This window comes from Dendrobates tinctorius, unplaced genomic scaffold (genome assembly GCF_039654945.1).
Source record: "Dendrobates tinctorius isolate UK_male_01 unplaced genomic scaffold, ASM3965494v1 ptg000138l, whole genome shotgun sequence".
In the NCBI taxonomy this organism is placed as follows: domain Eukaryota; kingdom Metazoa; phylum Chordata; class Amphibia; order Anura; family Dendrobatidae; genus Dendrobates; species Dendrobates tinctorius.
Genome location: NW_027361806.1, coordinates 28,321,561 through 28,334,409, shown reverse-complemented (window position 1 = coordinate 28,334,409; position 12,849 = coordinate 28,321,561). Strand labels below are relative to the sequence as shown.

At 46.7% G+C, this 12,849-nt stretch overlaps 1 protein-coding gene across 1 annotated transcript in view; it reads right to left on the bottom strand.

The window, feature by feature from the left end:
* LOC141048844 (spermatogenesis-associated protein 1-like) overlaps window positions 1-12,849 on the bottom strand; it is a 53,918-nt gene that overhangs the window by 14,049 nt on the left and 27,020 nt on the right. Inside the window, 2 exon segments of the mRNA XM_073544915.1 lie at window positions 113-238; window positions 9,169-9,286. Coding sequence (XP_073401016.1) covers window positions 113-238; window positions 9,169-9,286 — 244 coding nt within the window.

The following is a 12,849-nucleotide window of genomic DNA, read 5'->3' as shown; positions in this document are numbered from 1 at the left end:
TGGCATCTGATCACTATCACACATGTATGATTTCCTTCCTGGCGCCTCATCACTATTACATTCGGATCGGTACCCTGCTGGCACCTGATCACTATCACTTGTGGATCAGTACCTTGCTGGCGTCTGAGTTTGTGCTGCTCCAGCAGATATCTCATCCGTTTTATTATCTCCTCTCGGGATTTCTCCAGTTGGATTCGTTCCTCTTTTACAATAGTTAATTGTTCCAGAATTGTTTCACCTAAAAATAAAAGAGAAAAGTTTGATGGATTGGCATCCGGCAGAGATAAACGTGGCATCGGCCTGTTATTTTTAGGGATCACAGAATCCGGTCTAATGTCGGGCAAGTGCCGGATTACTGCAGTGTGCTCCCTGTGTGATCTGCAGGCTATGGCTCTTCACAAGAAACAAAACACAAACACTGAGCTTGATTTAAGTTAATATACATGCAGCACGTAAACGGATGCTCGCATTGGCCATAAAGTGCACAAAACCTACAAGAAGCAAAATAAACATAAACCTGCTGTAACTAAATAAGTAAAAAGCAAAAATGCATTAAGATAACACAGAGTTCCCAGTAATACTGTTTTTGATCAAAAATAGCATAAAAGCCGACCCACCGTCGACAAGGTGACAAATCACGATCAGGGGTCACCTTGTCGATGTCTTTTGTAGGTTTTGTGCACCTTATGGCCAATGTGAATATGCGTTTATGTGCTGTATGTAGACCAGATCAAACCAAGCTCAAATTTTGTGTGTTATTTTTGCATTCTGTGCAAGCCGGGGTGTGGCCTCCCTCTCCTGAGCTGGAAAGCTGGAAATAAGGTGTACATAAAAATCCCCTTAAAAAACAATTTTATTAATGATCATAAAAACACACCTTCCCAGTGACGTTGAAAAAATGTCAAAAAATAAACCTAGTATAAGGTGCTGCATAGCCCTACATTAAGGCCTAACTGATACCTTCCTATCCGTGGAGGTTGGCACCCTAATAGTACGATATTGGCGCCCCCACTCAACGAGGACTCTCCCTCACTTCCCTAGTGATCCCTAGTATCACAGAGGGGAAAACAATTTCCAAGATAGAACAGTAATGAAAAGATCAGAATGCCCTAGGACTAATGCAGACCAAACAGATAATACAGCAATAAAAACATTTACCACATCATGATATCGTGTGACCCACAAAGATAGCAGCTATTCTCACTTGGAGAGATAAACATCCTCAGATACAATCAGCAATTAATAAAAAGGTCACTTATCATGTCTCATGGAGGACCCTCAACGCGTTTCCCCGCCGTAGCGGTTCATCAGGAGGAATAGTCCTATCAAAGATATTGTTGCTGCTTCATGCCTGATATCTTCAATAATAGTGGCACCAGAAGTCTAGGAAACCGGATTTAAATAACCGGTGTGATTATTTTGCATACCACCCACTATCCGGCAGTCCAATCGGTGTGAAGATGTAAATTACTGAGAGCCAGGTGTGCAGCACAAAAATATGTCATATACCTGAGAGCCCGCCGCTACATTCAAAATTCAAAGCGGAAGAAGGGGTCATTGGCGTGCGTTCCACCGTGGGGCGTATCCAATATGGCGCCCATACTTCCGGTCGCGCAACCCCCTCAGCGGGTCGTAGCCTCCGGAACCATCCTGTGCGGGCAGAGCGGAGGGGAATCAAAGATGGCGCCGGCACTTCCGGTCACATGTTTCCCCTTAACTCCCGGATACGCCCATAGTAACCAGCAATGGGCGCATCATCAATGTGGGCCGGACCTTACGATCACATGTTTTCTCCCTACCTAATGATTTAAACAGAGCACATCACATGATATCGCCAGGAAATAAAGAGTCTGCCCGCAATACAATGTCCCACAGATTTATCACAGTAAGGATGACCCCAATAAATCTAGTAGTACCAATGTCCTCATATTCGGCATAATGCTGCACATCAGAAATTCAAGGAATGTAGAAAAATAAAAATATGCATATTGCTATGCGATGAATCAAATCAGCCATACAATGTGGTCCATGCCATACAGGCATCATCCAATATGCCAGACATATAGAACCCCTTATCATAACCCCCTATAACAGAGAAAGGGCAAGTTCAACCAACCAGAGAATCAAAAGATCATAGAAAACAGGCATATGAGATGCATTCATTCATCCCATTAGGGAAGACCGATTGCAGTCTGAACATCCATTCACACTCCCGTCTCAGAATTAGATTGTCCAGATTACCTCCCCTAGCCCTTGGTTTGATTAATTCTATCATATTAAAGGTGATGTCACCCATTCGACCCTGATGTATACCATTAATATGTCTGGCGACAGGGGTATCACGTTTATTTCTGATATCCCCCAGGTGTTCACCCACCCTCACCCTTAATTCTCTAGTGGTTTTTCCCACATAATCCAATGGGCAGGTACACGTGGCCTTGTAGACCAGACCTGTTGATTTACAGTTTCCAAAATCCCTCAGATAAAAGGTCTTACCATTGTGTGAACTCATAAAAGTTTTACATTGAAGCATATATTTGCATTTAGTACAGTCCCCACACTTGAAGAAGCCCAAAGGTTTTCTATCTAACCATGTACCCGTTCCCTTGGGTCTTTGGTAGAGGCTGTGCACAAGCCGATCCCCTATAGATCTCCCTTTTCTATATGTAATAGAGGGTTTCGATGGTACCAGCCCCTTCAAGTTCGGGTCCGCTAAGAGTATCCCCCAGTGCTTTTTAAGAACATGGTACACCCTGTCAGACTGGCCATCATACGTGCCAATAAGTCTGACACCAGTGTCCCTGACAGTATCTTCTTTTTTTGACTGGAGGAGAGAGGGCCTATCCGCTATGAATGCTTCATGCCATGGCCCATTCAAGAAACGTGGGGGATAACCCCTGTTTCTAAATCTATTATATAGGTCATTGGCTTGTTTTCTATAGACACTCAACTCCGTGCAGTTCCTTCGAACCCTAAGGAACTGCCCTTTGGGTATCCCCCTCCTCAAAGGTTCCGGGTGATGGCTTGTCCATCTCAACAGACTATTTGTTGCAGTAGGCTTCCGATAGGTACACGTACTAATCCTTCCATCAACATTCTTTGAAATCGTCAAATCCAGGAAGTTAATACTTGTGGTGTGACACTCTGAGGTAAATCTAAGTCCCACTATATTCTTGTTGATACATTCAATGAAACGAAGAAAATCTGACTCAGGGCCAGACCAGAATATCAGAATATCATCGATATATCTGGCCCATAGATTGATAAACGGAGTCCACCACTCCTCTTCCCCCCCAAAAATGTGGGTTTCCTCCCACCAGCCCAGGAAGATATTAGCATACGTGGGGGCACAGGGGCTCCCCATCGCAGTCCCCCTGAGCTGGTGGAAGTACTTACAATCGAAGAGGAAGTAATTCCTGGTGAGGACAAATCCCAACAATTTTTTAATGAAACAATTGTGTGTCTGACATTCGACTGCTCTCATTTGTAGAAAATGGGTAACCGCCTTCAAGCCCCACTCATGTGGAATACAACTATACAGTGCCTCCACATCGATAGACGCCAGCAGGGTGTTTTCCTCCAGAACAACACCCTCCAGCAGGTTCAACAAATGTGATGTGTCACGTATATAGGACGGTAATGTGGTCACAAATGGTCTTAGGACTTTATCCAGATATACACCACTATTCTGAGTGAGCGAGTCTATTCCAGAAACTATTGGGCGACCTTTAAGTGGTTCAAACCCCTTATGAACCTTTGGTAATGCATAAAAAGTTGCTATTGTGGGAGAATTCGGAAATAAAAACCGAAATTCATTATCCGAAATCACCCTATTCTCTTTTGCTTCACTTAGAATGGATAATAACTCATTTTTGTATCCAGATGTTGGATTATCCCGTAGAACCTCATATGTGTCCTCATGATTCAGCACAGACAAAGGGATATGGGGGGAGGAAGGGGGGTACAACATTCCTCCTCGGGATCATTATCCTCTGTATCACAATCTTTTTTGGACAGAGGTCCAACAGTAGGATACGACCTGAGGAGAAAAATGTAATTGACCAGGGGCAAATTATCAATTTGTCATCATATGAACTGTCTAAAGATGAATATTGTGTGTTGCAGAAGGGTCTTAACTTTGTACCAACTGGTGCATTTAACTGCTTTAATTGGGTCAAAGATCTGAACTTATTTTGTCGTAATCTGAAATGGAAACTTTTCTTTAAGCAGCATGATCGTGAACAGTGTCTCCAATTGGGTTTAGTTGAAGAAGACATAGAGGGCCTGGAAGCTCTGACTAGTCTCCTAAGGGAGAATGAGCAACCACGGGGTTTGGGCCCCTTCACTACCCTGAAAAATAGGAGCACCAGGATGCCACCTAATAATGAGGCTTTGAGCATTGATATTTTTACCAAGATGGTGGAGGAGGATCTCCGTAAAATTTCAAGTATAAATCAGTCATCCATCTAATCTTTCCCGTTCTGAAGAGTTGGCTCTTGAGGGACTTGAAAAAAATGCCAGAATAATTATTAAAGCCTCGGATAAGGGGGGTAACCTGGTGCTTCTGGATCATAATAAATATAGGGCAATGTGCTATGCGCTCCTGAATCACGAGGACACATATGAGGTTCTACGGGATAATCCAACATCTGGATACAAAAATGAGTTATTATCCATTCTAAGTGAAGCATAAGAGAATAGGGTGATTTCGGATAATGAATTTCGGTTTTTATTTCCGAATTCTCCCACAATAGCAACTTTTTATGCATTACCAAAGGTTCATAAGGGGTTTGAACCACTTAAAGGTCGCCCAATAGTTTCTGGAATAGACTCGCTCACTCAGAATAGTGGTGTATATCTGGATAAAGTCCTAAGACCATTTGTGACCACATTACCGTCCTATATACGTGACACATCACATTTGTTGAACCTGCTGGAGGGTGTTGTTCTGGAGGAAAACACCCTGCTGGCGTCTATCGATGTGGAGGCACTGTATAGTTGTATTCCACATGAGTGGGGCTTGAAGGCGGTTACCCATTTTCTACAAATGAGAGCAGTCGAATGTCAGACACACAATTGTTTCATTAAAAAATTGTTGGGATTTGTCCTCACCAGGAATTACTTCCTCTTCGATTGTAAGTACTTCCACCAGCTCAGGGGGACTGCGATGGGGAGCCCCTGTGCCCCCACGTATGCTAATATCTTCCTGGGCTGGTGGGAGGAAACCCACATTTTTTGGGGGGAAGAGGAGTGGTGGACTCCGTTTATCAATCTATGGGCCAGATATATCGATGATATTCTGATATTCTGGTCTGGCCCTGAGTCAGATTTTCTTCGTTTCATTGAATGTATCAACAAGAATATAGTGGGACTTAGATTTACCTCAGAGTGTCACACCACAAGTATTAACTTCCTGGATTTGACGATTTCAAAGAATGTTGATGGAAGGATTAGTACGTGTACCTATCGGAAGCCTACTGCAACAAATAGTCTGTTGAGATGGACAAGCCATCACCCGGAACCTTTGAGGAGGGGGATACCCAAAGGGCAGTTCCTTAGGGTTCGAAGGAACTGCACGGAGTTGAGTGTCTATAGAAAACAAGCCAATGACCTATATAATAGATTTAGAAACAGGGGTTATCCCCCACGTTTCTTGAATGGGCCATGGCATGAAGCATTCATAGCGGATAGGCCCTCTCTCCTCCAGTCAAAAAAAGAAGATACTGTCAGGGACACTGGTGTCAGACTTATTGGCACGTATGATGGCCAGTCTGACAGGGTGTACCATGTTCTTAAAAAGCACTGGGGGATACTCTTAGCGGACCCGAACTTGAAGGGGCTGGTACCATCGAAACCCTCTATTACATATAGAAAAGGGAGATCTATAGGGGATCGGCTTGTGCACAGCCTCTACCAAAGACCCAAGGGAACGGGTACATGGTTAGATAGAAAACCTTTGGGCTTCTTCAAGTGTGGGGACTGTACTAAATGCAAATATATGCTTCAATGTAAAACTTTTATGAGTTCACACAATGGTAAGACCTTTTATCTGAGGGATTTTGGAAACTGTAAATCAACAGGTCTGGTCTACAAGGCCACGTGTACCTGCCCATTGGATTATGTGGGAAAAACCACTAGAGAATTAAGGGTGAGGGTGGGTGAACACCTGGGGGATATCAGAAATAAACGTGATACCCCTGTCGCCAGACATATTAATGGTATACATCAGGGTCGAATGGGTGACATCACTTTTAATATGATAGAATTAATCAAACCAAGGGCTAGGGGAGGTAATCTGGACAATTTAATTCTGAGACGGGAGTGTGAATGGATGTTCAGACTGCAATCGGTCTTCCCTAATGGGATGAATGAATGCATCTCATATGCCTGTTTTTTATGATCTTTTGATTCTCTGGTTGGCTGAACTTGCCCTTTTTCTGTTATAGGGGGTTATGATAAGGGGTTCTATATGTCTGGCATATTGGATGATGCCTGTATGGCATGGACCACATTGTATGGCTGATTTGATTCATCGCATAGCAATATGCATATTTTTATTTTTCTACATTCCTTGAATTTTTGATGTGCAGCATTATGCCGAATATGAGGACATTGGTACTACTAGATTTATTGGGGTCATCCTTACTGTGATAAATCTGTGGGACATTGTATTGCGGGCAGACTCTTTATTTCCTGGCGATATCATGTGATGTGCTCTGTTTAAATCATTAGGTAGGGAGAAAACATGTGATCGTAAGGTCCGGCCCACATTGATGATGCGCCCATTGCTGGTTACTATGGGCGTATCCGGGAGTTAAGGGGAAACATGTGACCGGAAGTGCCGGCGCCATCTTTGATTCCCCTCCGCTCTGCCCGCACAGGATGGTTCCGGAGGCTACGACCCGCTGAGGGGGTTGCGCGACCGGAAGTATGGGCGCCATATTGGATACGCCCCACGGTGGAACGCACGCCAATGACCCCTTCTTCCGCTTTGAATTTTGAATGTAGCGGCGGGCTCTCAGGTATATGACATATTTTTGTGCTGCACACCTGGCTCTCAGTAATTTACATCTTCACACCGATTGGACTGCCGGATAGTGGGTGGTATGCAAAACAATCACACCGGTTATTTAAATCCGGTTTCCTAGACTTCTGGTGCCACTATTATTGAAGATATCAGGCATGAAGCAGCAACAATATCTTTGATAGGACTATTCCTCCTGATGAACCGCTACGGCGGGGAAACGCGTTGAGGGTCCTCCATGAGACATGATAAGTGACCTTTTTATTAATTGCTGATTGTATTTGAGGATGTTTATCTCTCCAAGTGAGAATAGCTGCTATCTTTGTGGGTCACACGATATCATGATGTGGTAAATGTTTTTATTGCTGTATTATCTGTTTGGTCTGCATTAGTCCTAGGGCATTCTGATCTTTTCATTACTGTTCTATCTTGGAAATTGTTTTCCCCTCTGTGATACTAGGGATCACTAGGGAAGTGAGGGAGAGTCCTCGTTGAGTGGGGGCGCCAATATCGTACTATTAGGGTGCCAACCTCCACGGATAGGAAGGTATCAGTTAGGCCTTAATGTAGGGCTATGCAGCACCTTATACTAGGTTTATTTTTTGACATTTTTTCAACGTCACTGGGAAGGTGTGTTTTTATGATCATTAATAAAATTGTTTTTTAAGGGGATTTTTACGTACACCTAGTCTTTTCCAATCTCCATGAATTTGTGATTTTTTCTGGTTAAAGCTGGAAATAACAATTAACAGCTTCCCCTGACTGGTGTCCACTGGTTGGGACTCGGTCCTTTTGTCGACCCTTATTCACACACTGAGGTCAACTCTGACACCTGGTAAGGTTTTAACATTACACAGTGTAGGACCGTCCCGATCAGGGTCACCTTGTCGACGGTTGGACGGCTTTTATGCTATTTTTGATCATAAACAGTATTACTGGGAACTCTATTATTTACACGCACTTTTGCTTTTTATTTATTTAGTTGCAGCAGGTTTATGTTTATTTTGCTTCTTGTAGGTTTTGTAGACTATGACCATTCACATTGGTGCGCTCATCCTGTCCACCATCACTGCAGCTCAGTTTGGGGATATTGTACAGGTAGCTGCGGGTCTACCTGTCCTCCGCGTGGCCCTGACCATTAACTCTTCCACGACTGGGACACTTTTCATTTTTGCATTTTAATTTTTTCCTCCTCTTTTTGCAAGCGCTGCAGCCTTAAGGACACATTTTTGCAGGACAAGTTGGAGATTTGACTGGCGGCCTGCATATTAGCATATAATGTACAGGAACATGGAAAAGGAATCCAAATGAGGTCAAATTACAACAAATAAATATTCTGCCCACCATGGATTCTAGGGGTTTATTTACAGTCTTCATCATTGCTTGGTAAACTAACTTGGTAAAAGGATTATCTGGGACCGTACGATTACGGCGATACCAAACTTGGAGAAATAATTTTATTATTTTAATGGAAACAAAACCCAAAACTTTGTAAAATAAGTAAATTCATTCATTTTGTGTTGATATTTTCTGAGACCTGTAACGTTTCTCACACTTGTGTGATGAGCCGAGGTTCTTACTGAGCCGAGGTTCTTACTGAGCCGCGGTTCTTACTGAGCCGAGGTTCTTACCGAGCCGCGGTTCTTACCGAGCCGAGGTTGTTACCGAGCCGAGATTCTTACCGAGCCGAGATTCTTACCGAGCCGACGTTGTTATTGCGCCGAGGTTCTTACTGATAACATTTTAGAGTACATCTAATGTTTTGATCACTTTTTATTGCATTTGTGGGGAGTTTAGTGACCAAGACCTGGCAGAAGGATTTATAATACTATTTACTGTAAGACATTGATATTTTTTATAGATTTAACTTTAATGGAAAATGAGGGGGAATTGGGCGATTCACACTTTTGTTTTCTTTATTTATAGTATTTGTAACAACTAACAACTATTTTTTTGGAACATTCATGTCTCAGGCCTCCGAGGGAACCTAAACCTGCGATCGATGGGGGGAGGGTAGTGGGCGCCTATAGCTGCCCCAGGGTTACAGTGGATATGGGTGACTTGTCGGGCATCATCTCTGACTACGAGTATCATCTATGCCTCTACGCGCTTTCATCCCAGTAGTCTCTATCGTCAGCACTTACCGTGTGAAGGAATCCGCAGTGTCGGAGATTGAATAGTTGGGAAATCTGGTAGAAGAGGTGGGGACGGAGGAGGCCGGTAGTGAGCGCAGTCTGATCGATGTCTAGAAGTATCGCCAAACTGTAAAACATAGATCAGAGGTGGGAGACGCAGGGAACACGGGACGTGCAGGCAAGAGATGCAGAGAACACGGGACGTGCAGGCAAGAGACGCAGAGAACACGGGACGTGCAGGCAAGAGACGCAGAGAACACGGGACATACAGTCAGGAGATGCAGGGAACACGGGATGTACAGGCAGGAGACGCAGAGAACACAGGACGTGCAGGTAAGAGACGCAGGGAACACGGGACGTACAGGCAAGAGACGCAGGGAACACGGGACGTGCAGGCAAGAGACGCAGGGAACACGGGACGTAGAATCATAGAATCATAGAATTGTAGAGTTGGAAGGGACCTCCTGGGCCATCTGGTCCAACCCCCTGCTCAAAGCAGGATTCGCTAAATCATCCCAGTCAGATGTCTGTCCAGCCTCTGTTTGAAGACTTCCATTGAAGGAGAACTCACCACTTCTCGTGGCAGCCTGTTCCACTCATTGATCACTCTAACTGTCAAAAAGTTTTTTCTAATATCTAATCTGTGTCTCCTCCCATTCAGTTTCATCCCATTGCTTCTAGTCTTTCCTTGTGCAAATGAGAATAAAGTTGATCCTTCTACAATGTGACAGCCCTTTAGATATTTGTAGACAGCAATTAAGTCTCCTCTCAGTCTTCTCTTTTGCAAACTAAACATTCCCAAATCCTGCAACCTTTCCTCATAAGACAGGGTTTGCAGACCGGTCACCATTCTGGTCGCTCTTTTCTGAACTTGCTCCAGTTTGTTGATGTCTTTTTTAAAATGTGGTGCCCAAAACTGGACACAATATTCCAGTACGTGCAGGCAAGAGACGCAGGGAACACGGGACGTGCAGGCAAGAGACGCAGGGAACACGGGACGTGCAGGTAAGAGACGCAGGGAACACGGGACGTGCAGGCAAGAGACGCAGAGAACACGGGACGTGCAGGTAAGAGACGCAGGGAACACGGGACGTGCAGGCAAGAGACGCAGGGAACACGGGACGTGCAGGCAAGAGACGCAGGGAACACGGGACGTGCAGGCAAGAGACGCAGGGAACACGGGACGTGCAGGCAAGAGACGCAGGGAACACGGGACGTGCAGGCAAGAGACGCAGGGAACACGGGACGTGCAGGGAACACGGGACGTGCAGGCAAGAGACACAGAGAACACGGGACGTGCAGGCAAGAGACGCAGAGAACACGGGACATACAGTCAGGAGATGCAGGGAACACGGGATGTACAGGCAGGAGACGCAGAGAACACAGGACGTGCAGGTAAGAGACGCAGGGAACACGGGATGTACAGGCAAGAGACGCAGGGAACACGGGACGTGCAGGCAAGAGACGCAGGGAACACGGAACGTGCAGGCAAGAGACGCAGGGAACACGGGACGTGCAGGCAAGAGACGCAGGGAACACGGGACATACAGGCAGGAGATGCAGAGAACACAGGACGTGCAGGTAAGAGACGCAGGGAACACGGGATGTACAGGCAAGAGACGCAGGGAACACGGGATGTACAGGCAAGAGACGCAGGGAACACGGGATGTACAGGCAGGAGATGCAGAGAACACAGGACGTGCAGGCAAGAGACGCAGGGAACACGGGATGTACAGGCAGGAGACGCAGGGAACACGGGACGTGCAGGCAGGAGATGCAGAGAACACAGGACGTGCAGGCATGAGACGCAGGGAACACGGGATGTACAGGCAGGAGACGCAGGGAACACGGGACATACAGGCAGGAGATGCAGAGAACACAGGACGTGCAGGCAAGAGACGCAGGGAACACGGGATGTACAGGCAGGAGATGCAGAGAACACGGGACGTGCAGGCAAGAGACGCAGGGAACACGGGATGTACAGGCAAGAGACGCAGGGAACACGGGATGTACAGGCAAGAGACGCAGGGAACACAGGATGTACAGGCAGGAGATGCAGAGAACACGGCACGTGCAGGCAAGAGACGCAGGGAACACGGGATGTACAGGCAAGAGATGCAGGGAACACGGGATGTACAGGCAAGAGACGCAGGGAACACGGGATGTACAGGCAGGAGATGCAGAGAACACGGCACGTGCAGGCAAGAGACGCAGGGAACACGGGGCATACAGGCAGGAGACGCAGAGAACACGGGACATACAGGCAGGAGACGCAGAGAACACGGGACGTGCAGGCAAGAGACGCAGGGAACACGGGACATACAGGCAGGAGATGCAGAGAACACAGGACGTGCAGGCATGAGATGCAGGGAACACGGGATGTACAGGCAGGAGACGCAGAGAACACGGGACATACAGGCAGGAGATGCAGAGAACACTGCACGTGCAGGCAAGAGACGCAGGGAACACGGGACATACAGGCAGGAGGTGCAGAGAACACAGGACGTGCAGGCAAGAGACGCAGGGAACACGGGATGTACAGGCAGGAGATGCAGAGAACACGGGACGTGCAGGCAAGAGACGCAGGGAACAAGGGACATACAGGCAGGAGATGCAGAGAACACGGGACGTGCAGGCAAGAGACGCAGAGAACACGGGACATATAGGCCAAAGACACAGAGAACACGGGACGTGCAGGCAAGCGACGCAGGGAACACGGGACATGCAGGCAGGAGATGCAGAGAACACGGGACGTGCAGGCAGGAGATGCAGAGAACACGGGACGTGCAGGCAGGAGATGCAGAGAACACGGGACGTGCAGGCAGGAGATGCAGAGAACACGGGACGTGCAGGCAAGAGATGCAGGGAACACGGGACGTACAGGCCAAAGACGCAGAGAACACGGGATGTACAGGCAGGAGACGCAGAGAACACGGGACGTACAGGCCAAAGACGCTTGGATCACAGGATGTACAGACAAGAGACACAGGGTGTTCTATGTGACGGGTCTTTTTCCCATGGGAAACTCAATTACAGAAACATTCACAAACTTTTCACACACTTTAAGCCTCGTTCAGATTGGTGTGTTTGGTCCGGGGCCGGTTCGTGTGCGCTCACAGACATCACATGAATCAGTGTACAGCTGACGTGCACATGGGCGATTTTCCAGCCATGGTCCGTTAGGAAAAAAATGCAGTAAATACTGTCCTGGTAATAATAATAATCTTTATTTTTATATAGCGCTAACATATTCCGCAACGCTTTACAGTTTGCACACATTTTCATCACTGTCCCCAATGGGGCTCACAATCTGAATTCCCTATCAGTATGTCTTTGGAATGTGGGAGGAAACCAGAGTTCCCGGAGGAAACCCACACAAACACAGGGAGAACATACAAACTCCTTGCAGATGTTGTCCTTGGTGGGACAGCGCTAACCACTGAGCCACCGGGCTGTGTCTGTGGGTCTGTTTTCCCCACTAGGATGGTGTATGCAATGGACAGAAGCTACCGCACCGCTGGCGACAGGGATGAACACATGGAGCTCCACACGGCCCCTGAACATCAGTGGGGTCTGACTCCCGGCACAGTCATCCATTAGCTGATAATGCCCGAGCCACGCGCACCGTGAATCAGAGTGCAGCTCCGCCATGGCAGCCAGGTTTGTGTCTCTGAAATGCTGCGGTGGTTC